Here is a 27,737-nt window from a genome sequence, read left to right as displayed (position 1 = left end):
CCCCAGCATAAACTGCTACATATGGTTGTTCACCATGGGTGCAGGACTTTGCATTTTTCCTTTTTAAGCTTCAGGAGGTTCCTGTCCACTCTTTTCTGAAGCTGAGATGCCTCTGGACAGCAGCATGACCGTCTGGCACATCAGTCACTGCTCCCAGATCAGTGCCATCAGCAAATTTCCTGAGGGTACACTGCGCTCCATAATCCCAATTGTTCCTGAAGATGGTGCACAGGAGGCTTTGAGTTCAGTTCAGTTTTCAGCCCACACTTTGTCAGCTTCTTTGTGAAGATGTTACAGGAGGCTGTTGGAAGCCTTAATGAAGTCCAGGTGGACAAAATCCACTGCCCTCCCCTCACCCACCAATTGAGTCATTCCATCACTGGCAGCATCTGGCTGGCTGAGCATGACGTTCCCCAGTGAACCCATGCTAACTGCTCCTGAGGGCCTTCTTGCTCATTTTAAATGCTTTGAAAACACACAATTCATATTCAGTACTTTAGTAGTTAAAAATGAACACAGTTAAATCTGCTTAGTGTAAATCCACACCAACTGAAAATCTATAATTTGAGTGTATAGCAGGTTTTCTTCTGATTTCAGACATCCTGTTTTTTTCCCAAGTAACAGAAAAGTACAAGTCTTACAATCCACACACATTGTCTTCCAGAGATATGTGGAGATAAAGAAACTGATTCATCACAAATAATCCATGTACACTTACCATCAAGATCCTACATTTTTGAGAGATTTTCTACAAACCCTAACAAAATTCCCTCCAAAATCCTGTCCCCAAATCTTTGGTCTCTAATTATTAGAATCTTAGCATGCAACCATAAGTAGACTAATCAAACAAGAAAAACTGCATTTCTTTTCAGCTAAGTATATAAATCCCACTCTCTCATGTTTTTCCTCCCAATTAAGCAGTTTGCAAACTTGATAAAGCTTTGGGGAAAAAAAACCCTATTAAAATTCTAGAACTCTTTGAGTCTACATAAATATTCAGGATAAAAATTTGTTACCTGAACTCTGGAATAAACATATCTAACAATATATGAAAGCCCTCAGCACCCTCAGGAAATTCTTCAATGACCTGAATGTGTCAAAAAGAGGGAGAAGCAGATGACCATACTGACAAAAAAAGGATGAATTATAAACATAGTAGATCTACTACTCACAGTATCATTACAAAGAGAGTATTTTTACCACAATTCAGTACATGCTTAAAATTAAATAACTTTCTAAAAACTCATTCATGAAACACCATGTATGGTTTTGCTATATAACCCATCAAAATCTGAAATACACCAGAAAACAAAAGCATTGAGTTCTGCTTAGAAAACATGACAACCACAATGAACTCTGGTTTCACATTGTGCTTTCTCCTATGAATTGTTTAATTTTCAGGAAAGGTCCCCAGCAATAATTGATAAGTAAGTACACACTGAAAATAAAATATTGTTCTGGGGCTTTTTTTCAGAATAAAATTATTTTTCAGAATAAAATTATTTAATTTCCACATCCCATATAAAACCTTAAAAATAGTCTTGATCATTAAAATAAATTTTCAGAAGATAATGAGAAAAATCTCTGGCTTCATATTGTGTTCACAAAACTGGATACAACTTCTAGTGTTTGTTATATAAGTTATAAACTGAAAATTTAATAGTACAGACATGAACCCAATACCAGCAATTACATGCGGAAAACTAAAAAAGAAGATAAAGGGAAAAAAGTATTAGCTTTTTGTTACTTTTTTAAATCTTGTTTTTGTGACTAAGCAGCAGCTATGCACAATGGTACAAGGAGACATTTTTGAACCATCACCAAGCAATAAATGCTGATGCTACACTGATTCAACAGCTGCACAAATTAGCCTCACCCATTAGTAAACAGCTTTGTGCCTCTTCATATTTTTTTAATTTTTACTTGCAAGCAGTTGGTTTCATGAGATACCTACTTCTTCTTCAAAATACAAGATAAGGTTAATTCTCTTTGCCAGATTTTCAAGGACTAGAAATAAAAAACAAGTACAACACTTTACTTGAACCTGAAAAAAACCCTCTGAAATTCTGATACTTCTGCAACAAAGAGATTAACATTCTTCGATTAAAAAAGGAGAAAGCTTTCTTCAAATTCATTTGCAAGCACTACACATTATTTCATCAGTTGAGAGATTAAATGTGTGGGTGAACCGGTTTCCAAGGTAACTGGGCCAACCATGGGGAAGCCATCAGGGTGATAAGAAACTCAAAACATTTAGGAGGTACCACATGGAAATAGAAGAGAACCTGATGAACTGTACCTGTTTAGATAAGCCTAAAATGCACTTATTTTACACAAGTGAACAAGGATAGATTAGAACAGTGTTTCTAATGTTTAAACTGCAGTTCATTAGCAGTGCCTGAACACTGATGTGGGAGCAGAGGAGATGGTGCTTCTCCCTGAGCACCTCAAGCATGAGCACACCAAGCTGCTCAGTGCCCATGCAGCCCAGGCTGCCTCCCAGGATTCTGCTGCATGGCTGTCAGGTCCAGGAAACCAGGGACACGGATCCCAGCAGCTACAGGAAAGCTGGACAGTGTTTGAAACAACTGAGATTGAAGAAGTATTGAAGAAGTATTTAGGTCTCCACAGGTTCCCCAGTTTAGTTCCACTACAAATGCCACTGAAAATAGGTAAGCTCAACAAAACTGAACTTAAGAAACCTGTTAAGGGTTTGGGGTTTTTTTTTTAGAGCTTTAGGCAATTCCATTTCTAGAAATACAGTTAGATAACAATGCAGAAAAAATATTTTATTTATGTTTATTATTGTTGTTATTATTTCTTTATATATGGAGAGAGTCCCTGTAAGATCTATGTATTAAATTAGTGGGTCCTTATGGAGAGAGTCCCTGTAAGATCTATGTATGTGGGTCCTAGTTGCTCCAAACGAGCTACAGCTGCGAAGTCCTTAGCTGGGCAGCAGCTGTAGCTCCTGAAGGTAACTGGAATAAACAGGGGTGGGTCGAGAGCCCAGGAGGAGCCCTTGAGAAGACAAGAAGAGCTGTGCTGCAGAGAAGAGCAGCTTGGTACAGTGTGGGACTTGAGAAATATGAGTACAACAAGAATACAACAATTGGTGACCCCGATGTAGAATACAACATTTCTAAGTTGTTTATGTTTATTATTTCTGTTATTTAAAGTATGTTTATTGTTACTATATGCAAACCTAATTATCACTAAATACAGTACTTCAATGCAGCACTTGATATTTGCAATTCTTTTATCTGGATGTCATGATTCAGCACATCTGTGAAAACTAGAAGGCACGAGTGCTTCAGCCATAGAGAAACCCATAATTAAGAGCAAATTAAAACATAACATAGAGAAATAAAAATAGCTGGTACCTTCTAGGTGTCGTTTGCTTTTTCCTCCTACACAAATTGCACAACATACATCTGTTTTATATTATCAATCCACGCTGTAATCTGAACTCAAGGCAAAACACAATCAATATACATTTGTAGGCAAGGTTTTTATCTGAGGGCATTCAGATATGCACATAAGCAGACTGGAAAAAAAAATTATTTTGTATGCAAAACAGGCAAGTTACTCCCAGTCTGCACAGAGAGGAAATGACAATTTTCTTCTGTGAAGGTGGAAGAGAGGCTTTTTGGAAAATATGCTGAGTGCTGCTAAGCATCTGCTGCTTCCCAGATGGGGCAGAAACTCCTGATGTACAGCCAGAGCCCAAGGACATAACAGAGTGGGCACATGAGGGACAGTTTGCCTTTGTGTCAAGAACTAGACTGGGTAGTTAATTTCATTTCATTTATGTTAAATACATCACTGTGACATATTAAATGCAATGGATTCACTTGGATTCACTTTTGTTACTCTATACTGTGGGAAACTGTTGCATTTTCTTTTTCAGTGCTTCAAATAGCATTTCTGAAACCTTTTGAAAAAACCTAGGAGAGGAAAGACCAGCTCATAATATCTGAAATACTTTTTAGAGCTCAATCCTGTAAGCTGCTTCTCAGCTGGAAACACCATCACATACTGCACAAATCCAGGGGGTTTCTGTAGGAATAAAAACTGAAAAAGATTTGCACTCAGTGCAGATAGTCCTAGATCACACAAAGTTCCTTATGCACTAATTTCTTAATTTGCAGTGCCAGAAAAAAGTTTGACAGAGTAGTCAGATAACTCCACATCATAGCAAAAATATCTTGTGCAGATTCCAAGACAAAATCCTCCACACTATATAATACCTCTGAAAACTACTCAGAGAAAACAACAGAGAATACACTTCCTTAAGATATCTACACAGAGAAAAAAAAAATGGCAACACCAGCCCTCAAACTTTTAGCTTGACTAGAGAGAATTCACTGCACTGGGGAAGAGCTGGTAATTTGTGTAGCTCACTAACAGCAGGATGCTACTGTCCTCTATCTCTCTATCTCCCCACAATTTAGCAAAACAAAGCAAAAAAAAGTCAAATCAAAGCCTGTGGAACACAGCAGCACAAAAAAAACCCTCTAGGTTGTATCATCCCATAAGGCACTTAAAAGACTTGCAGTCCAAAGAGCTTCATGATGGGATGGAATGATTATGTCAGCTTAACATCTCTGCATCAAGGCTCCCTGCACCCTCAGTCTTAGGTTAACACAGGAAGAGTCACCACACATGCTGTGTAAACAAGCTTAAAACCACCACAGGAAAAAGAGAAGGCCACTATCTGTAAATGACATAAAACAAATATAGCTGCCTCTACAGAGGGACATAAAAGTGATCCAGTCATCAGCTCCAAATTTAAAAGAAAAACCTCTGATTCTTCAAATATTGTATTCTGAAAACCAGAAACCTGCACTTGCATCCAGTGATATGCAGAGAACAGGCATTTATTTAGTTGCATGCAGGACCCTATATACTCAATCTAATCATGAAAGGAATTTTGTCTTCAAAGTGCTAGTTTTCTAAACTACAACCTTGAACTACCATAAATAAAATTCTGGGAAAGCATCAAATAAGTTCACAATCTCTAGTTATGAGCAGTACATAATTATAAGCAAATTCTATAACCATCTATCAGCAATTAGTATTTGGAGAGGCAGGCTCAGTAAGGCTGGCTTATTTTATTTAACACATAAAATAATAAAAAATACATTACTACATTGTAAAGTAAATTAGTCTTTTATTGGGCACCAAACAGCTACAACTACACTGCTTTTGGTACCAACCTGTCTTATTTAATTTTAATCCAGGTACACCTAATTTATACTGCTGCCTGCAGCACTATATACAACTACTCCTCATGACTGTTCCCTCCCATCTTAAATCTCTTGTTCCAGATCATAACTTAATAACATTATAGCAATGAAAGTAGAACAGATTCTGGGAACTGTAATTTGTTGCCAACTTTTATTGGCCAAGCATATAATTACATCCATGAAAGATAGTATTTTCAAGGAAGTATCGAGTCACATTGGACTGCTGCAGAGAACAAAGTCAGCACTGTCATTAAAACACTAGGAACTCAAAGCACGAGTTGAAGCCACTTTCTTTTGCTTCCTCTACATTAATTTCAGTTTCAGTTCTGCTGAAGATACCATTGCCAACAAGCCCACTCTCAGTCAGTTACATGTGAGGTACAATTCTGCCCACAGTACACTACCTACCTTTTTGTCATTTCTGAAACCTGGTTTCACAGGTAGTAAAGAGCTACAAGAAAGTGGGAGGTGTGTTTTGGAGATGTTGAGCACTGCTCAGAAGTTCTCTCAAGTTACACTGGTATAGGAGAGAGCAGCAGTGCAGGCAGGAGGCAAGGGCTCCACACTGGGGGCTGCAGGTCCAGGTTCCTTCCTCAGATTTCACTTGTACTTTGTTTATTTGTAAGTATGTGAGCACATACTTACAAATAAAAAACGTTTGTCCTTACATTTGTAAGTATGTTGTAAACAGTGAGTAGTATCTTCCTTTTGAACTGCAGTATTGTGACATCCATTCATCAGTATCATAAGACTCCCCCAAAGTTGTGTTACAGTTTTGATTTTCCATTAAAACCTGAAGGTCTTAATTCTACTCCTCCCTCTTCCACTTCTCCCTGTTGCATAACTGAGCACTATTTCATCTTGCTCTGGCTGTTTCTCTCCCTACTATCTGTTGTGCTCATTTATATTCATTATGCAGACAAAGAGACATTCTAGCCACAAAGTGAAGACCTTGATAAGGCCCTGACTCTGTCTTCAAGACACAAATAAGAAAGCCTATCCTGGTTAGCCTGGTTTTAAAATTATTCCAGCTTCCTTATTCATTGATGTTTTATTTATCTCTTCCCCAATCCTAGCCCTGGGGGAATGCTCCACACTGAAATTGCTTTAGAGTAGTGGAGTTAAATGTTAGCCTTTCTCACCTCCCAGCCACCACTTTCAAAGAGCATAATGGGAACCACAACCACAAAAAGGCAGCTTTCAACTCATACTGTGACTGAAGAAAACAGGATGGAGAAGTATCCAGAAGAGGATTTTGGTTTAAAATACAAATAATATCTGTTATCACTAACTGGGGACTCCAATTCAGTAGAGTGCTTACATTCTTATCAGCTGGTCAAAGGAAAACACAATATTTATGTACACACTAAATCAAAACCATGAGGTTGCTCACTCAAACCCCCCACAAAATCCAAAGGGAAATGAAGTTGTGATGGGATGGTGCTACACAAAGTAAGCACAAGCATTGACCAAGGCCCTGCCTAGGGTCAAGGATCAATGTGTTGAGTACTACAGTCTCTCTGACTTCTTCCAGCTTAAAGCCCAAGTGAAAGCTGCAAACAGATGCCTCCTTTACTCAGGGCTCAAGGCCAACAACTGCCTTCTGAAGGCAGGTGACTGTTGCATTTGATCAAAAACCCAAGAAAGATGTAACTCCCTTTGTGAAAGCCTATCCAGGAGACGAAGATGACAGTAGTGATTGCCATATAAAAGGCTAAGTGCATGTAATGCTCATCCACAACATGGGAATTAAAATTTAATTCCCCTCACATCAAAGAATCTCTTCTTAAAACTAACAGCTCCTTATCATTTCATTTTAACGAGTCTTTCAGCACATCTCAGATCCCAAAGCTGCCTCCTCAGTGCCTAAAGGAAACAGGTGAAACATTAAGCTACACGGTTGTGTTTGCCCCTGTGTTCCTTCTAGTGCCAGGACCTGCAAAATCATCCAGTACAGACAATTCTTTTGGTTCCAGGTTGAACTGAAATGATGGAAGAACACAACGTAACCTATGGTGCAGTGTTTAGATACATGCTCTTCTAGAAAATTATGGAGGTCCAAGTTCCCTTTGTAGGCCCATCTTCCAAAGATGGTTACCCCTCCTGCCTGCTCTTTTATTAATCATATGGACCAGCCAAAGTTCTCACTAAAGTGTTATTGCAGATTTTCAACACACCTAAGAAGCTTCTAGCCTTCATGAGATGATGTACATTGCACTCTAAGATCAGTAAGAAATCTCATTAAGTGCTAGCAAATAGCTAAACATAATATTGATCAGCTTAGACATGTGATGTGATCACACAAAGGAGACTCACTGGCTACCAATTAAACTAAAAAACTGTTTTCAACTGAAGGCACTACAGCCTCTTTCATGAATCTGTGCCACTTGTTAAATACTGTCAGGCAAAAACTACAGGGGTTTTTTTTGTTATCGATGCAGTTTAGTGACAATGATGAATTATAAGTGATTTCCTTTATTAATAAAACACCTTTGCCTCTCTTTGAATATTAACAGATATTGAAACTATTTCCAGCAAAGCATCGGTTCATGGTTTCATTAGAGATCTACATTTTCTGACACAATTCTTGTAAGCGGATGAAGAGACCATCCCACCAGTACTTAGTATAATTAGACAGCAGACTACATGTTCAGTGCACTGGTTTAGGCTCCTTGCATAACAGACTACAATTCCCAGGGCTGGTTGTTTTGGGAAAAAAAAATCAAAGCACAGAATAAAGGCCCAAAATTGTTGTTATTATCTTAGCTAAAAAATATCCTACAGTCCCACTGCTACATATTTTACAGTATGCTAAAAAAATATCCTACAGTCTCATAGGTGACAAGTCCACTGGCAATTCATGCAATGGTTCAGCGTCACCTTCTAATAATCATGTTTCCAGTTTTAAGAAAAAATCCCTTAAGTCATCTCAATTTGAGAAGCTTTTTAACACTGTCACCTGATTTTGCTGTATTACACCACTCTGTGAAGTTCTGTTTGTTCCAAACTTTCCCATTCTGTTAAGTTTACTTGCTGTCACACATCCATGCGAAAAGGAAGCACTGTCTGTTTTGCAACTCTCCTAATGCCCACTCAGTTCAACACAGCTGAATGCACCAAAAGATAAAAAAATTAGTAGCTGTGCATATCTTTAGATCACTGCCATAATCACTTCTATCCAGGTGTCCTATTACAAATGCCCACTGATCACTTATTTTTTATTTCAAATGGGGCAGAAAATAACACAGGACTCAGTGATGCTGTAAGGATGGTTTCCAGCAGCATTGTCTGCCATTCTTTTGCAGTACAGTTTGCATTCTGTAGTACAGGGGGGCTCAGGAATACTGCATGCAAGCTCAGTGCTCTCAATCAGAGTTGGTGGCATAATCCCTGGAAATCCATTAGCACTACTGTTGAACTAATTTACTGATCAAGTTCCTGACAGCAGCATGATGAAGGGCTGCACAATGTCTAAGAGTTACAAAAATATCTTTTTTCTGGTGGTGACACTGATATCTACCCCAAATATACAAATATGGATGTAAGCAGAAGCAGTTCTTTCAAAGTAAGATGTTTCAAATGTAATTTATTGCACAATTGCATTTTTTTTCACCTTAGAAAAGTAATAAAATCTGAAACCCTGAAAAAATCTCAAACCCCAAAAGGGCTATGAGGGGCAGTCCTCCTTTTCATCTACTGCTAGTGGTTTTTTCAAGTAGTGAGACAAAAGATAAAATTTTGACCTTTATTTTCAAAGTAATCCTTGCCAGTCATTAAATGACGACTATTATTCATCAAGTCACCAAGCGATGTTGTATCTTGGATTCCAGTGTTAATAAAAGACAAAGAATTTCATCTAGTATTTCATTATTATAGTTCCACTCTTGTTTAAAAGAGAACAAAAAATGCCTAATACCAGAGAGAAGTCATGACATACTTACCTTTAACAGACCTTTGCTACATCCTCCTGGCAGGTTTACCCTGCACTGCAAAAATTCTTGCAGCTAAAGCAAGCCCTATACCCTTGGGAGCATTATGTTCATAATGTAAGAATAAATTACAGAGTTTTTAAGAAAAAATTTATCTTTCAAAACATTCTGATGAATTACCACTACAATATTTTATTAGTCAAGTACCTGCATACACAAATATGTATTTGTACACACAAGTTTGTTCTTTCAATTCTTATTTTTCTAGGTGTACAAGTGTATCCTCTAAAAAGGATACAATAGCAATAGATTTGCCTATAAATTGGTCAGATGAAGCAGATACTCCACACAACACAGACCAGAGAAAACACTTTTTCTCCTCTCAGGTCTCAGCCACAGTTTTAAGGAAAACTGTGGCAGAACACATGGCACATCTAGATTTTGTTGTCTCTCACACAATAAAGAATCAAGCTACCAAAGCAAAGCCTGAGATCAGAACAATCTGTGGACAGTACAAGAACCAAAAAATGAACAGCATTCCTTGAGCTTTCATGGATATGAAGCTATAAATTTCACACATTATTTACTCATTATAAATAATAATATACAATAAACAAAACCTATATATAATGCTGCAACAAAAACTTGGTGGAGAAAGTACCACAGTAAATTCTTTACTCGAATGATGAACATGATCTCCACAGAACAATGAAAAAATTATAAACTAAATTATTTAAAAAGCTTCTTTGTTGTCTTTTCAATTTTTTAATGCAATGCAAAATGTCAAGTATGTAATCCTAGAAAACAAGCAAACCAAGGATAGAAGGGGAAACTCTGTCCTAGGCCATCATGAAACTGCAGCTCTGGAAGTGTCCAGAATCAACAGCAGGGGAGGGGGTGGAGGGCCTGGGGAGGGAGGAAGGAAGAAAAAGAGGAAAAAATAGAGGCTACATTTTAAAACCAAAAAATCTTTTCAATGCTCAGGTAGCATCAGGTAGTCAAGTGAGGCAAAATGGTGAAGTAAGAGCGTATTTTGGTTAATGCTATACTGAAGAACTATTGATGCAGCAGGGAGCAGCCAGCTCTTAAGAAAAGGCCAAAAACCTGCTCTATGGCTTCTCTGAGTCCTAAAGGCTGTGAGTGAAGTGCTGCCAAGTACCACTGGCTTACGAAAGCTGGAGCAGGACCCTGCTGGGGCACAGGGCTGGGTACTGACCCGGCCCCGACCCAGCCTGCGCCCCCACCCCATCACCCAGCTGGGGCACGAGACCACCCTGCCCACCCAGCACCCCTGCCAAGCCCTGGGCTCCTCACTGCAGCACTGAGCTTCCAGCAGCACAGCACTCTCAAGCTAAATCCAGCTTTCTCCAGCTCACAAACTTGGAGCTCTTAATGGAACAGATTAACTACAGTGGTTCTTCAGGGTTTAGAGACACAAAGTGACCCTTTGCACTAGGAAAATAAAATGAATAAAGTAAATCATATAGGGCACAAGAGGCTTGCTTTAGAAGAACCACTTTTAAGCCACAAGAGTGAAAACAATTTATTCTATTCGCTATCTTTTATACCCTTTTTTCAAAGAAGTATTCAAAAAACTTCTCACTAACCTCTCTTATGTTTCAGATATGGCTGTTGGTCATCTCCAGACACACACACTGATCTCTCTTCTGGGAGTTGTTAAGCTTTACAAGAGCAGCAAAATGCCTCTCTCCTTCACTACTGGAGAGGTACACTAGATACACTAGACAAAATCAGCAACTTGGTACATTTTACAAAGTGAGTAGCTCAAAGATTTCACTTCAAGTTTATAGCCCAGGATGAGATTATTTGTTTAACCACAGCTTTTGAGTATTTGGACTCAACTGGGCATCAGATCACATTCCCATTCCAATCAAGGAATTCCCACTCCAATCAAGGCTTACCCTAGCCATCCAGACCTCAGCTATTGCTACATGCAAAATGTTGGTGGGCTTTCCCTCTGCTGCAAATGAAAACTGCTCCTCAACAGCTTTATTTTTGCATAGGCAATTTTAAATTTTTCCTTTTCCTCATAAAAATTAAACTCATAATATCTGTTTAAATATTTCCCCAAAATCTTTTGCCTTATTAAATGTTACTTAAAAGGTTAGGTCAATCTGCTTATGCATACAACAAAATATGTCCAAGAAAAACCCCTTAAAATCCTTTCTTAGCAGTGGTGGGCCTAGCTTCTCATTAATAAGAAGCATTAGAAGTCTAGTATCAATATTTAAACTTAAATCTGTAATTACAAAGTAAGAATTTAAGCTTTATGCAATGAACTCTTACTAAAATACTCATATAGATTTAAACAACATTAACTATTACAATCAAACCTATTGGAGCTGCTGCACCAATCTGGATTTGCAAAACCATGCAGTCTTAAAGCCTGACAAATAATTCAAGAAGTCACTTAGTATATTTTACAAATAATAAAATTAAGATGGTTTATCTTGGATGCAATTTAGCTGCTTCCTTTACCAAAATTCACTATTAGGAAAATAGTTTTTCTCTGATCTAAATAAGCAACAGAACCACATGATGACTCCAACTTGAAGGGATCTACAAAGGTCATCTGGTCCAATCCCTCAGCTGAAGCACAGCGCTTCTTGCCCAGGACCATGGCCAGACAGCTTTTGGGTGTCTCCAAAGATGGAGTATCCATAGTCTCTGGTAACCTGTGCAGTGCTCAGTCACCCTCACAGGGAAAGAGTTTCCTGATGTTCACAGGAACCTCCTGTGTGTCAGCTGGTGCCCACCCTGCCACCGGACATAACTGGAAAGAGCCTGACTCTTGCACCATCCCTTGCAGTATTTATATACATTAATAAGACCATTGAGTCTTCACTTCTCCAGGCTCAGCAGTCCCAGTTCTCTCAGCCTTTTCTCACAGGACAGATGCTCCAGACCTGTCATCATCTTAATGGGCCTTCCCTGGGCTTTCTCCAGTCTCCTGTGCTGGGGAGCCAGAATAGGGCCCAGAATTCCACACGAGGCCTCAGTGGTATGGAGGAGGGATCACCTCCCTTGCCCTGATGGCAGCACCCATGCTAACCCAGCCCAGAACACAGTCAGCTTTCCTTGTAACACGAGCACATGGCTGACTCACATTTCACTTGCTGTTGTCCAGCACCCTGGAGCCTCTTCTGCACAGCTGAAGAGGATTCACCCTCTGGATGGTGCTGAGAACACAATGATGCACAGGGCCAGGCACAGGACTTTGCACCTCTCTCTGCTGAACTTCATGAGCTTTGTGGCTTCTCACCTCTCTGTTCAGCCAGCTTCCAACCTACCTCACTGCTCATCTAGCCCATCTTTAACAAGCTTCTCTGTGAATATGCTGTGTCAAAAGCCTTACTGAAGTGAATGTACACAAAGCCACAGCTCTCACCCCACCTATTAAGCCAGTTATTTCTTTGTAGATGGTTATGAGGTTGATTAGGCACTTCCCCTTTTTTTCCCCTTTTAGGCCACAAGGTCAAGACTTACTGGTAATGACTGTGTCATGCACTGCAGTAAACCACAGCACGTCTCAGCAGTTATTTTGCATCTACAGCTGTTAAACTTGAGAGAATTTTTCACTGACCATACACAAAGAATGAGAGAAAAGAAAAAAAAAAAGGAAGAAAAAAAGAGCCCCTCTTTTTAATGGCATTTCCCTCCCCCCCAAATCAAATATTAACATGAAAGAAATGTACAAAACATCAAGGAAGCATTTTTCAGTCAACCTACTAAATTAAGAAAGATAAAACTGAGCAACTACTTCAGAGGAAAATGGCTGGGCAAAGGGGAATAAAGAGCTACATGGTCTGGTAGTCTCTTCCTATCAAATGTCATACTGAAACATTCTCATTTGTGTTAGTGCACTTTGCCACACTGCTAAATTACCAGCTTTTTTCAAGAAGACTCTCTCTAAACCTCTGGATTAATGTGTTCTCTCTGCATTTTTTGCCCTTGCAAAAAATACAACACTAACATATTTTGAATATTCTATCTAAACGGTCTATGCACAATGAAATCTACCGGGCAATCACTCAAGCCAACACTAATGAGAAAGTATCTTTGGGCTTTTAAGAAGGTACAATTAATAGGTATGTCAGATTCTACACATTTAAGGAATCTAGAGTATGTCACCACCTAAATATATCACCATCCATCTTAAAGATGACTGCAAGCTTATAAAGATTTAAAGATGATTACAAGCTAGATAAAAAAAATCCTAATGCTTTATCATAAGGGCCATGAATTAGATAAATTAGAGAGGAGTTTGACAGCATGATTTTTAAAAGCCTCTATAGTTTATTGCTTTCAAACAAGTAATGTGAAATACAGTGATTTCATCAAATGGAAATCCCTGGGTCTACATGCAGTATAGACTGAATACTGGAAGATATCCTTTCAGTGTGAACCAGCATCTTATGCCCTTGAGATTATTCACTGAATATTAAGGCAGATGGAAACTGCAGAGTGGAAATCAGAAGTTACAGATGTGCATAGACTAAGAAGCACAGCTTTATGTATAATAGCACAAGGCAAACAGGTCTTGGAGATAAATTCTGCATTCACACCTTCCACTAACTTCATCATATGGAATTACCTGAGCGATCTGATGGGTCTCTTGAATCAACTCTCGTAACTAATTCGATTAAAATTAGCCTCTCCCCAATAGAACACTTTCTATATAAAAGAAGACACCACAGAATAACATCCATTACTTTGTATCATTTAATTACAGGAATGTCTGGTATTCTTTTTAATAGATTATTTGTGGCCTTCAAGGTTAATAGAGCTAAAGGTAATTGCAACACTTTAAAAAATTAAGAGACACTACTACACAACACAGCAGTCTATCAGAAATGTAGGAAGAGTGCCTTCTATTAAAATTCTTTATTCTTAGTTGGAAAACATTCAATTCCATCTTAAAAGTGGAACGCTGCCACTTAGTTTTCAGGTGCCTTTTCACTTGAATACAGAAATGCAATAATGGTCCTTTTCAGGCCTTGTGCATCACTCAATGAGCAAGATAAGTTACTTAAGGCCCCTGTTTTAGGATAGAATTAACCAAGAAAAAGACACATAAGAGCATCAAGTTGCTACAGTTCTCCCTGCAGACCCACACGCCTGAAGCAGAATCCATCAGACACGGTCCAGATAAAGTCTCCTTGGCAAGTTATAAAATGACACCCATAATTCCCTACTGCTTCTAAAATATTTTGCTTCATGTTATCTCAAATGCCATTTGCCTTCCTCACAGCTGCATCACATCACGGGTTGCTGCTGTCCTTCTGTGGGAGCACGTCAGAGTAGCCTTCTCCTTAGCTGCCATCCCCTACAAATGAGTCACTAGTTCACTGTGAAAGTTCTTAGCTCATAAATCCATCCCCATCACTCACAGTCCCCATATTTTGCTGTAATCCTATGCAATGATAAGGCTTCCCTACTTTCTGCCAAAAGCAAATGTCATTAGCATGCTCCAACTTCCTGAGACAGAACTACTGAAATTTTTAACAAGGTCTTTTATCTTATCAAAGGCAGATCCTAATTTAGTTTGGCATATACTACCTCTGATAAATCCATTTACATGTATTCCATTTGCCTCTCTGCCTTTGATTCTTTAAAAAGTGCTCTCTATTGCTTTGCTATGGGGAAAAAAAACTAGTAATTTTCAGGCAGCCAGAACCATCTTTCTTCTACTTTCTGAAAAACAGCTATTAAATTTGCTCTTCTGCAGTTAAATACCATTTCTACTTTGATAGTGCTCTTTTAGTTTTGAAATATATGCTGCAAGATTTTCTAAAACACAGCTTCTTTGACCAAGCCCCATACAAACCTGAGCCCTAGGAATCTGCAGGTTTCTTCTTTATTTCACTATCTGAATTTCCACAATAAACTGGAGGTGATAACTCTAACCACAACTTCATACTCACTGCATAACACCCACCCTCCTTTCTTGTTGAATTTTAATGGATGAATAGCTTTTTACTACTTGGACTATTTTCCTTTACAAGGTCAAACTCAGCTTGACTTCTGGCAATATCTTAGTCACATTTAAGACTTTTGAACTCTTATGATATTCTTCATTTTTTCAACAACCAGTTCTGCCACTCCTTCCCAGTTCTTGGCTAACTTATGATGTTCTCTTTGGCTGACTTTTCTTCTGATTAGGTCTGCAATCATTCTGCTTGTATAGTCTGTTTTTTTCTTGGGATGAAAATCCTACGCACTTTTTCTAATTCTGAATCAAAGAGTTCCCTTTGCTCTTTGGTTCAGCTAATTTCAAACCATTTCCCTACAGTTTCTCAGTCTGCATTTCTGAAATTCAAAACCTTTAATTGGAAAACCCTTTCAATTTAAACCACATAAACCTCTGATGCAAATAATTTCATCAAAATTCTGTTTCTACACACAGTCCTTCTAGAATGCCCTCAATACTTATGAAACCCAGGTTTTAAGCAATATTATTTGTTTTTAGTTCAAGAGCTACATGTGTGAACACTACACCCAGGAACTGCTGATCCCTAGAATTAGTAGCGAAATTATGACTTTTATGTAAGAGTTAAAGACTCCACAGCATATTGTAACAGGGAAATAACTTTATTCTATTTACTGTAGTCTAATAATTCCATGTATACTTAACAAAAGAAAATCTGAAAGTGCAAAAGAGTCATAGGTGAAGGCATAAAAATCCACAGCAATTATGAAGTATCTTTGTTCACCACAGTGACTGAATCAAAATAGTAACTTCTGAAGTGCTTTATCCCTTCACTATCTGTTATCTGAGTGCATCCAGTCTCTGAATCCTTAATACTTACTTCTCATTCCTTTCCTTGACAAACACATGTAAAAGGCTCTGCCTTTCATAAAAAGATCTTCCCTAAGAGCATATTACCAGAGCAAAGAACCTGGTTTTTTACACTATTATTTTTTTATTAATAATCCAAGTTAGCAGGACAATCCCTGCAGTACAACACGTTTTAATATTAAAGTCAGTAGAATTCCCCATACTTGACAATACCTGGAAAAAAGCTAAGTTCATTTTATGCAGCAGGATAGACACGTTCCAAGCTACCCAGCCAATAGCTCTGCATGCCAAACTACTTCACACATTGAGATGAATGAAATTAATTACCAGCTTGCTGTCCATTTTATGAAATTTGAATATGAGCATGAAAGTTCAGTGATATATTCAACACTACAGGAGTCAGAGACTAAGCCTACCTAATACTTAGTTTCATGCTTTAGCAAAAACTATCACCCACTCCTAATGTTGTAAACAAAGCATGGACTGTGGCATCCCACCCTTATGGGGAAGGGAGCATCCAGACTCAGAGATACACGTGACAAATGTCAGAGGGTCCACAAGAGCTTACAAAATTTTATTAGTAAATAATGCCCACCCAGGAGATACGTTTCTCACTTTCAATGCCAATTAGCTATCATGGGCAGTCTGATCTTCTAGATCCTTCTGGAAAGGGTTGGAGAGCTTTGATGGTCATTATAACCACCAAATGATGACAAGTCTTGATGACTGGGTTGGCCTTTGGTCAAGATTTCAGGCCGAATTCTCAACCTCATTCCTGCACTTGTGCTGCATGGTGTTGTGCCTATTTCCAGGATCCCAAACCAAAACTAATCTCAGCAAAGTGCTGCCCTTCCTCTGTATGGTCCCTTCTTCAGAAACATCCTTATCTTTCTCACAGAATGTAATTACCAACAATCCTTGGTTGGCTCCACAGCTATCCAGCTGTCGGTGTTTGAGGATACATATTAGTTCTCTTATCTTCTAGGCTTCTACATGGACACAGGAGCTGAAGTAGTGAACCAAATTTAAGGAAAACAAAATATTCTTTCAGTGATTTCAGAAAGAGCTATGCATCTTTTTTTATCTGTAAGTCTTCACCATTAACCCATTCAAAAGGTGGATGAATTCCTCAGATTCTGTAATGACTTCAATCTAACAAAGCTTCAGTGTCTTTCTGCAACTCCTGTCTTCCATATTTGCCTTAAACAACAAGTGTCCTAATGTGCACTGTGACTATTTTATTTATAAAATCACAGGCTCACTGGGGGTGGAAAATGTGGAGATCATCAAAATCCAACTCAGTATTCATTTAAGTAAAACACACATAGAAATGACAAGTTTGGACTGCAGAGTGCCTGTGGATGGGTAACCTTCTCCTATGATCCAAAATAGTTCATCAACATTTTAACAACAGATAAATACAATATGGAGCATTGCATCAAGCACAGAAATGCTTCTTTTTTACTCTAAGACTTGAAAGTGCTTTCAGCGTACTTTATTATGATGGCTATTATATAAAGAATAATGATATTTTAGATTAAATATTTCCAACGTAATTAGTGCCAGATTGTTTCAGATTCTTTCTCTGCCACTATTTACATTCCTGAACACATTTTCTTGGGGCAACCCCTAGTATCAATGTAGGCTGGGGGAGTGAAGAGACCAGGAGCAGCCCTGCCAAGGACTTTGGGGTGCTGGTGGATGAGAGGCTGGACACGACCCAGCCATGTGCACTCACAGCCCAGAGAGCCAAACGTGTCCTGGTGAGAGAGACCCCACCTAAACACAGCACCCAGCTTTGGGGGTCCCAGTTCAGGAAGGACATGGACCTGTTGGAGCAAGTCCAGAGCAGGGCCACTAAGATGATTAGAGTGATGGAGCACCTTTCCTATGAGGAAAGGCAGAGATAATTTGGATTGTTCAGCTTGGAAAAGGGAAGGTTTTGGAGTGACCAAATTGCAGCCTTTCAATAGCTGATGGGAGCCTACAAGAAAAGGGCTACATTTTACAAGGGCTTGTTGTGTCAGGACAAGGGGGAATAGCTTCAAACTGAAAGAGAGTAAGTTTAAATTACGTATTAGGAAAAGATTCTTTACTGTGAGGGTAGTGAGACATTGGAACATGTTACTCAGAGAAGCTGTGCACACCCCAACGCTGGAAATGTTCAAGGCCAGCTTGGATGGAGCTGAGCAACTCCAACTAGTGGAAGGAGTCCCTGCCCATGGCAGGGGAGGTGGAACAAAATGATCTTTCAGGTCCCCTCAGAAATGAGGAATAACTGAAAGAAAGACTCATTCCTTGAAATTATTTTTATAAGAAGTTTGTAAAAAAAATTTCAAAGGAACTGTTAAATACAAATTTCATTTATGTTCTACACTAAACTATAATCACAGCACTTGTAAATTTCCTTCAAAGGTGAGAGAAAAAGTACAAGTTCCAATTCTGGAAGACCATCTGAACAAGACATGACCTAGAAAACTGAAATATTGTGAGGTATAAAATCCAGTCATGCTGCCTGACAAGAGAGAGGAAGCACAATAGGAGGCATGGGCACTAGTGATTACATTCTCTTCATATGGAATTAGCAGAAGGATGGAAGAGCCATTTGCTATTTATCTTCTTTCATGTTCCCCTCTCTTCCACCTACCCCCAAAACTCAAGAGAGGTCTGCAGAGATGTCCCTTCACTACTGCACCCTAAGGAAGCTTTACAGAATGCTAAAAACTGCAGCAGCAGCCTGGGCCAAACCCCCTTGCAGCACCACGAGTCCCCTGCTGCCTGCCATACGGTGTGATCACATAATACCCAGGCCCTTGGCTGGTGGGACAGAATCAGTGGAGCAGAAGGTTGCAAAAGGAAGCTCAGCAGGAGACACAAATTGCTGTTAACAGCTTTAAATGGTTTAACGTGTACCTGGTGCCAGAATCAGGCACCAACTGAAGATGCAGCCATTAGCTACCAGGGCAGCAGAAACTATGGACTTGGAAAGGGAAAAGGTGAACATTACTCTTCATCCTAATTCTACCCAGGATGGAGAAAACACAGCTCAAAAAACAACTTATGATTTGGACAATCAATACATTTCCATTTCCTAGGGTGTGGAAAGCCTCAAGCTAATGAATTCTGCGTTACAGGCAAACCTTGCCCAATTAGCCCACAGTGTCTGGGAAGCAGTACATGACCCAATCCTCAGGAAACCCTGCAAAACCCAATGAAAACCAACAAAACAGTGAGTGTTACGGGTGCTGGGGGCAGGGGTAGGTGGGGTGGGGGATGTTGTTTTGTTTCTTTGGTAGCAAAGTATCCCTGGAAAAACCAGGGTATGTTTTTCTTTATCCCATTTACTTAACTTTTTCACCTCGTGCTCTTGCCCTGGAGAGCTTCAGTTCTACCCCTGAGCACAAACACAATACCTCAACACAAGAGCAGGCCAGTGCTGATAAAGGCCTCTATATCACTACATAAACAGTCATATGAACAGCTACAGAAGTGTTCACATCCCTTGTTTAGCAACACACTCCACTGCAGTGTCCACTGCCACTCTTGGGCCCTTTTGTACTCCTTTTTATTAACAGCACCAAGCTGATTTAAGCTCCCACAGACACACACAACTGCTCACACAAGCAACACCTCACTCCAAATACCTAGAAACTCTCCAAGCCTAGAGTGGCCTCTGGGTAGTCACCCACTCCTAAAGGGACTTTCAACAGAGATGAAATCAGCAAATGTATGCCATCATCCTAGAGCAGAGCAAATGGCCCATGGAGCATGGGATCTGTGATAGCAAAATTACAGACTGTAACACAGTAGAATTTCCTGCATGCATTGATTCGAGTCTTCCTCTTGATAGTGAGTTTCTCAATAAATCAGCCTTTTTCCTGTTTGGGAGACAAGCAGAATTCAGTCTTTATCAGTCTGGTAAGATTTTATTTATTTATCCTTCTACCTATATTTCATTTCTTCTCATAGTCCTCAGCATTACCCTTAAAGCAACAAAAAAGTCTCTTACACGTCTGCCTGAAGAAATCACATAGAAAAATAGTCCAAAGATGTTTACCTAAACCTGCTGAGATCTTCAAGTAACAACTTTATGGCAATAACTACCCACTGATTCGACAGTTCACACATTCAAATGCCAACTTTGTTAATTATTTCAGAATTCTCCTGTAGGAGGAGAGTGATGGTACAATACTGAAATCAATGCTAAACATCCAGAGTTTGGGTTGGACTTTGCACACCACTATCTAGCAAAATAGTCAAGTACAAATTGCATCATTTTCATAAAGACAAATCAGTTTCCAACAGTTCAGAAAACACTCCTATATTGCTTTTTATTTTCCTCTCTTGCAATCATGCCATGCATGAGAGGATGTTCAGCTAAGTATTAATGAAACCAGTCATGCCCACTAACATAAAAAATTGTGTAGAACAGAAAAATCCCTAAACAGTTGCTGCCTATTCGGTCAGATGCAACATCCCAGTGTAACAGATGGGGCACAGGGAGTGACAGGGTAAGTTCATCCGCTGGCACCGTGTGAGGGGACAGAACACAAGTCCCTCTTGCCGCCTGCACTGCTCATCATAGCTGGGCTGCTCAGAAAGCTCCTGCCAGAGCCAGCTCCAACCTCCCAGCAGCGTGTCCCAGGAGCGCAGGAGCCCAGGGACCCAGGAGCCACAAGGACCCTCCAGGGGCTTCTCCAGCTGCCCCTCCTGGGTCCCTGCCCGCGGTGGCATGGCCAGGCAGTGATCTCATGGCCCTGGCAGTGACCTGGGGGCCCTGGCAGTGACGTGAGGGCCCTGGCAGTGACCTGGGGGCCCTGGCACTGACCTGGGGGCCCTGGCAGAGACCTGAGGGCCCTGGCAGAGACCTGGGGGCCCTGGCACTGATCTGGGGGCCCTGGCAGTGACCTGAGGGCCCTGGCAGTGACCTGGGGGCCCTGGCACTGACCTGGGGGCCCTGGCAGAGACCTGGGGGCCCTGGCACTGACCTGGGGGCCCTGGCAGCGACCTGGGGGCCCTGACAGTGACCTGGGGGCCCTGGCAGCCTGCCCTGGCCTACACGGCTTCACTCTGCTGAGGGAACTGCACAGAGAAGGGAGCACAGCTCCAGAGGCAGTGTTTAATTTTCTGCAACTTTAGCTGCAGTTCCTCCTGCTAGGGCCACCCTTCCACATGGTCTCACTTCTGCTTCCCCACATGACAAACAGATTGCAGGCACTGGAGGCACCAGGACAAAAAGCAGGGGATCTCCCAAGCCCTCCTACAGTGTTCTCTCCCAGCACAGCTTTTATTCTTTTTTCTTCCTATCTACAATAAAGATGCCAGAATAATTAAAGCAGTGATTTGTTTACTTTGGATAAGCTTTTAAAGAGTGCTTTATGCTTAAACCCATGACAAATGTGCTCTTTTAATTATTTACAAAAATTACTTCTAGAGCATTTTCCTGATGGACTATTATTACTGTACAATATGTAATCTGAAATAAATATAGCATAAAAAACTTGAAAAGAAAAGAAAAAATACTAATAATTGAGAAAATGCTCTTAGAGCACCTGGCATGACAGCATGATTCAAACAGCAATACACTGAAATAAAAATGTCACTATTAGCTCTTTCAGAAACAGCAGAAAACTCTGACCATCTCAAGAATAAAATCACTTTCTGGATTTTCATCTGTTGGAACCATCATAAACAACTGGCAGATCTTTCAGAAGAGAGAACATCATCTTGTCTGTTAGTACACCTTGTACACCTTGCTTGAGCCGGAAAGCAGTGGAGGGGACAACTTCCTTTGTAATCAAGGTTTTCCCCACTGCATCTCCCTCCAAGAGTTCAAGAAAACCTGGTACTTAAATTATGGGAACAATCAAGAAGGAGCAAAAATACTTAGAATTTTTGGTTCACGATGCAAGCCTGAATAGAACACTAAAAAACTAAAATTATTAAAAAAATCCATATCTTGCCTTGGAATATTTTCTTTCTTTTAGTGTAAAAATCCTCTTTTCAAAGCATGAAGCAAGACAGTTCTTTGTACTCCACCCCATGATAAACAGATATGAAAATCTGGTTGCTTTATTCAGATGAAAACTTCATATCACAATACACATCCCACTCTACTTTAAACCACAGGCAGTGTGAATGTAGATTTTGTAAATCACATTATTTTGAGTTTAACACTGGCACTTCTGTTCATTGACTTAGTAATTTTCATTGCTAAAATCACACAAGGAAAACAGTCAACTTCAATTACACATTTTTAATTTTAAAATTCTTACATTTCAAGTACTCCATGATATATTTCTGCTTCAAGAAGCCATTTCTGCAATAATTGCTATGGTTTTGAATTGTCCATTACAGACATGTGGCATCTCCAGCCACGGTCAAACCATCACATACATGCACTAAAACCTACTTGCAAGTAAAATACTTTTATGTTTAACCCTGAGACTCAGCAGTGAAAAGCTGGTACAACAAAACTTAACAAGCCATTAACTAGTTATTCCTTCTTGAACTGAAAAGCACTGGAAACAACATTCTTAGTGGTAATTTAAGGTACTTAAAAACAAACCATAACAGCTCTGCAAAAAGCACACCCTTCACTAGATATTTCAGTCAATTGATTTCACCCTTCTGTAGCACTAAGATATACTCTCTTTACAGATTTATAAATGCTTTAGAAGTTTTAAATAAATGAGAGTGCTACTACAAAAGATGATACTAACTGAGATCTGGAATATTAACATTACAGGATCACACTGTACTTCAGGACAGGTACTTTAAGAATCTGCTGAAAGCTAAGGAAAAGTCTTTCGATCTCAAGAAGCTGCGATTTCAAATGAAATCAAACAAGCAGCATAAAAGTCACCAAATACCCACACTGACATTTCACAATGGTTACAGTGCAGTCATAGAAGTCAAAATATGCATGGCAAAATTCTTGAACTTCACAAGCCCAGCTGTCATGCTCAAATTCTGCTGGTTTAGTCAGCCATCAGAAAATCTAGGAAATGAGACAAGCTCATCAGAGCTCAGCAGCCTTACTTCATTTAAGATTATGTTCACTGACTGCAATAAAGACATGTATCAAAAGATCCTCTGAAATATTTCTGGAGCCAAGATCAAATGCCAAAATCTCCTTCAAACAAAGCTGCATTTGAAAACAAACCAAACTGCAAAAAAAACAGGAACATAAGAAACTGTACCTTAATTGGAGCCCGGCTAAACTGTATTTTTCTGTTGGCTGGGATTTCATCTTCATCTGGCAATCCATTAATTTCAGAATATTCCATATCAGGTTCATAACAGTTATTTTCATCACTGTCATCCAGATCATCCTGTTCTGTACCTGTCTCTCCCCAGTCAGAATTATACCTGGATCGTACCCGATACACATTGTAGTCAGAATGCATGTACACATGGGAACTCTGAAAATTATTCACATCTTCATGCCCATCTTTTTCACCTTCCTCATCATAATGGGACTCAGTAGCATCTGTGGCAAAATCACCACCTGCAGCCACATTTCTTGTTAACTCTGCAGCTTCAGGCTGATCAAAGATATCTTCTGTGTGTTCTGACTGTTCCTTCTGTTGCACCAAAACTCCTGTCTCTGTTTTTGACTTACTCCTAGCACAGCTGTCCACAGATCTTTCGCTGTCAAGCACACCAACCAAATCCTGTTGACCTGTTGCAGAACTCTCAACAGAATCAGCACTTGCCTCTGTGCTCTTTTTTATTTCTTCAGTTGTTTTTGAACCTGCCAAAGTGCCTGTGGACACTTTCTGTCTCGGTGTGGAAGAAGTGTTAGTCTGCTGAGAGTTCTCAACAGACATCACACCTGTACTCTGTTTGGCTGGGGGAGACCACGTGCTGGCCTCTTTCAAAGGACTGAAACCCTCAAGGTTTGCAACTGGGGAGGAGATATTTGTGACAGTAGATGAGAGGTTTAGTGGATAGTGACCAGTTACAGAGTACTCTTCGTTGTTTTCTGACTTTTCTGTGTTTACGCTGTGTGAGTCAGTGTTTTCAAAAACTGCACTGAGCTGACTCACAGTTGGAGAGACAGTCTCTGTCCTTGGGCTAAGACTGTCCAGTGAATCCATGCTGCCTCTGTTAGACTTAGAGCTGCACCACTCATCTGGAAGTTCATTAGAAATGATTTTCTCTTTCTTTGGGGAATAGCGATTTGAATGTCCTGTTTCATGAGCATTTCGCTCAAACATCTTCCGAGTTTCAGTAAACTTGGAATAGGAAGGACCATCATGGATAGTGTCAAATCTACTTATCCTTTCAGACACAGAGGATTCCAACTTTACGATTGAACCATCTGCTTTTTCTACAAATTCTTTGGGCCTAATTCGTCTTTGAGGTGATGGAGGGCCACCCTTTCCCCTGGTTTTAGGGGCAACTCCAGCACTTTCAGTGGGCTCCATGCCCATCTGCATAAATAAGTTCTTGATCCTATTGACATTTGAGCCATATTTCCTTCCCCTGCTCTGTGAGGCCTCTCCTTCCTCTTTCGTTTTTTGGTCTCCATCGGATTTCGGTTTGTCAAAGGTGCTTTTCAGCGCCTGGAACTCAGTCCTGTAAGCATTTCTGTGAGGAGAGGCACTTCGGAGGGTGGATCTTTCTCCTGAAGACTCTGTTTTCATCATGTTTACTTCAGGAGTGTGAAACCTGCCTGCATAGTTTCTGTGGTACTGCTCTCAGTAGTTTGCCACAGCAGATTCTGCTTGAGGAGTGTTTTTCCTCAGGGGCCACTGCCCTTCAGCAGGACCATACTTGACAGATCTGGAGGCAAATGTCTTAATGCACACGGTCAATTTTGACAAAGGAGCACGACTGAGGACTCTCAAGAACAAGGGCTGATTTAACCTGCAATAGAAAGGAGGGTTTTCTGAAACCATGTCAGGTACTTTAAGTCTGTCACAATTTCCATTTACCATTTTCTGATATGTTTACAAAAAACTAGCAAAAAAAAATACAAACCAACAGCGCACAGACATGTGAAAACTTGCCATTACCAACTTTTTCAAATTGACTGTTGCATAATTTATAATCTATAACATCATAGTGAAAGAGCAAATAATCACAGCTTTCCATTCACAAGTATAGTATCATGGCACAAATATGCACGCAAAGGAAAGGCAATGTGACATGAAATATGAGGCACTGCAAGACAATCCTTGCTCGCTCAGAGAAACATAATGGTAGAAACATGATCAAAGATAATTTGCTTAGAAAGGCAAATTAAACATCAGCTCGAGGGAATACAAAAACTGCACCCTAAGTTAACAGCTGACAGTGGAAGTGAAATCCCGTTAGAGAAAGTTACCCCTCGTCACGGGCAGAGGTTTTATCGCCTGGAAGACCCCGGAGGTACCAACGCGGAGATGCAGAAACGGAGCCGGGGGCTGGACCGCTCGCACGGCGCGGCCCCAGGGGCTCATGCCCGGCTCCCGCAGCCCAGCGAAGGGCACCCCGGGGGTCTCCCGAGCCAATCCCCTCTCCCTTCCCCTCCGTTCCTGCTCCCCAGCCCTCGCCCTGCCGCGCTGCCGCCGCCGAGGCGGGGACGCCTCACTCTGGCCGCTGCACACACGGTGCCGGTGCCGGTACCGGGAGCCCGCGGCCGCCGCACCGAGAGCGACGCGCCCGTCCCCGCGCACCTCCCGCTCCGCTCCCGCCGATCGCCACGGGCGACTGAAAGACCACACGGCAGAGATCCTCGGCGAGCCGTGCAGCCCTCGCCGGACGCAATAAACTCAACCCGAGAGGGCAGCGCTGGAGCCCCGCGGCGGCTCCTCCTCGGGCAGCCGTGCCGCCCCGGCGGGCCGGAGCCGCGGGGCCTCGGGCGGCAGCACCTTGCGGCGGGGCAGTGCCCGGGCAGAGCCCGCCGCCCCCGCGAAACAAAAGCCCGGTGCCAGCGCCGTTCCCCGCGGAGCCCCGTACCCGTGCCGCCGAGCGCGCACGCCGCCTTACCCAGCCGACAGCCGCGACGGACTCCCCCGGCCGCCCGGCTCAGCGCTGCCCCCGCGCCTCCTCTGCGCAGAGCGGCCGCTGCCGCCGCCCGCCTGACAGGAGGCAGCAGCCGCCGCGTCGCCTCAACGCCATTGCAGGCAGCGGCGGCGGCGGCGGCAGCGGGGGCACGGACACGGCTCCGCGCGCACACCCGCGGCGCGGCGCGGGGGAGGATGAGGCACCGTGGCCGCCGCGGCCGCGCTCCCGCCGCCGCCCGCCCCTCCGCCGCCGCGCCCCCGCCGCGCCCCCGCCGCCGGACGCGCCCCGAGCCGCCGCCGCCTCCCGCCGCGGGGCCGCCCGCCGCCGCCGCCGCCCGCGGTGACAGGTGCCTCACCTCCTCGGCGAGCCGCAGTGGTTCGCTCCGCCGGCGGGGCGGGGGAGGCGGCCAGCCCGCTGCAGTCCGGCCCCGGGCGGTGACTGCCGAGAGGCGGAGAACGGGCCGGGCCGCGGCCACGCCGCCGGCGCCGAGTCCCGGTGCCTGCCTCCGCCCCGGTTTATCCCGCTCTTCTCTGCCCTGGAACCCTCGTTTCCAGCCTGACCCCCACGGACCGGGCCCGCCCGGCACCCGCCCGTGTCGGAGTAGACAGCGTGCCCGCCCCCGCGCGGGAGGGGCAGCGTCCCGGGTCCCGGGAAAGCCCCCGCGCCTTCCCGCTGCAGGAAGCCCGCGGGGCGCGAGGCGCACGGAGAGCTCCCTGCAGATCAGGAGCCGCCGTGCTCCTTGCCCCGCTGTTCACCCGCTCGCCCAGGCTGCCCGAGCGAGGAGCGTGCTGCTGACAAACCCCGGAGAGCCGCTCTCAGCTCCGTGGGCATGGCTTGTTCTGGCAGCTGCTGACAGGGACGAGGATCATCTTTGGAGCGCAACCACAAAGCCTTTGTTGTTTGTTAGCTAGGCGAGTTCACCACAAAAACGTTTTGGCTTTATAAAGGTAATAAGAAAACTTAATTGCAGAACATGGAATCCCTAGGTAATTTGTAAAATGGGCAATCCGGGAAGGTAATGACTGTTAATCACATAGCAACTCCTAAGCAAAGTTCGTGGAAGTAACTGCATAAATATCCAAAAATGGCCTGGGGATGTACAATGCAAAGTCTGAAAACTAATTATTATGTGTACAGAAGCAAGACAGTGGTGACTGGAAATAAAAAAAATGAGGTATATAAATCCACAAACTTAATTCATTAGTTTTGCATTGGTACCATACTACTGAAGCATTCACAGGTGTCAATCTCTAGCTGTTTGGTACCATGGGGATGCAGCACATGACTGTTTGCCTCAATAAAGTTTAAATAACCAGCATGAATATTGACAGGCAAACAACAAAACGTATAGATTGGAAACAGCATTTTGATAAATATATATGCCAGAGGCCAGGAACAGAAGCGAGGGCGTTTCAGAATTTTCCCCACTGCTGGCAGGAGCCTGTCCTGGCGCACTGCACTGCCCCGGCTCAGGTTCATGAAGCCTCGGGAGGAGCTGGGGGATTCTGGATGTCCTGCAGGCTGCTGAGCAAGGCTGTGCTGTACCCAACACAGCAGGGAGAAAAGGAGATTGATGAAATATGTAATGCACCAAGATACAAGCAGCCCCTGAGCTTTCAAAGCAGTCACAAAAAGCTCCCCTTCCAAGATCATGTTCCAAAGCAGAAGAATGAAGGAATTACTTTTTTGCAGTTCCTTGCAATCAGAAGTCCTACAGGGGATTCACTGCACAAGGACTGAAAA

General features: G+C 42.1%; 1 protein-coding gene across 6 annotated transcripts in view; it reads right to left on the bottom strand.

Annotated features, from left to right (window-relative positions):
• The window catches only part of PPP1R9A (protein phosphatase 1 regulatory subunit 9A), a 127,742-nt gene extending 101,352 nt beyond the window's left edge, over window positions 1-26,390 (bottom strand). For 5 of the 6 annotated variants that reach the window (XM_054274334.1, XM_054274336.1, XM_054274338.1 and 2 more), the window contains exons 1-2: window positions 25,977-26,114; window positions 23,201-24,872 (exon numbers count right to left, since the gene is read on the bottom strand). In XM_054274334.1, the coding sequence (XP_054130309.1) occupies window positions 23,201-24,652 (1,452 nt within the window). In that variant the 5' untranslated portion in view covers window positions 24,653-24,872; window positions 25,977-26,114. Of the gene's footprint in view, window positions 1-23,200; window positions 24,873-25,976; window positions 26,115-26,349 lie in introns of those variants that run through there. The other variant, XM_054274335.1, reaches the window with a different exon arrangement.
• Window positions 26,391-27,737: the final 1,347 nt, after the last annotated feature.

The sequence above is a fragment of the Melozone crissalis genome, unplaced genomic scaffold (genome assembly GCF_028551555.1).
Source record: "Melozone crissalis strain CALT ecotype California unplaced genomic scaffold, PUWL_Pcris_2 ptg000016l_1, whole genome shotgun sequence".
In the NCBI taxonomy this organism is placed as follows: Eukaryota; Metazoa; Chordata; class Aves; order Passeriformes; family Passerellidae; genus Melozone; species Melozone crissalis.
Note: the sequence above shows the minus strand (reverse complement) of the source record. Positions and strands in the feature narration are given on the sequence as shown.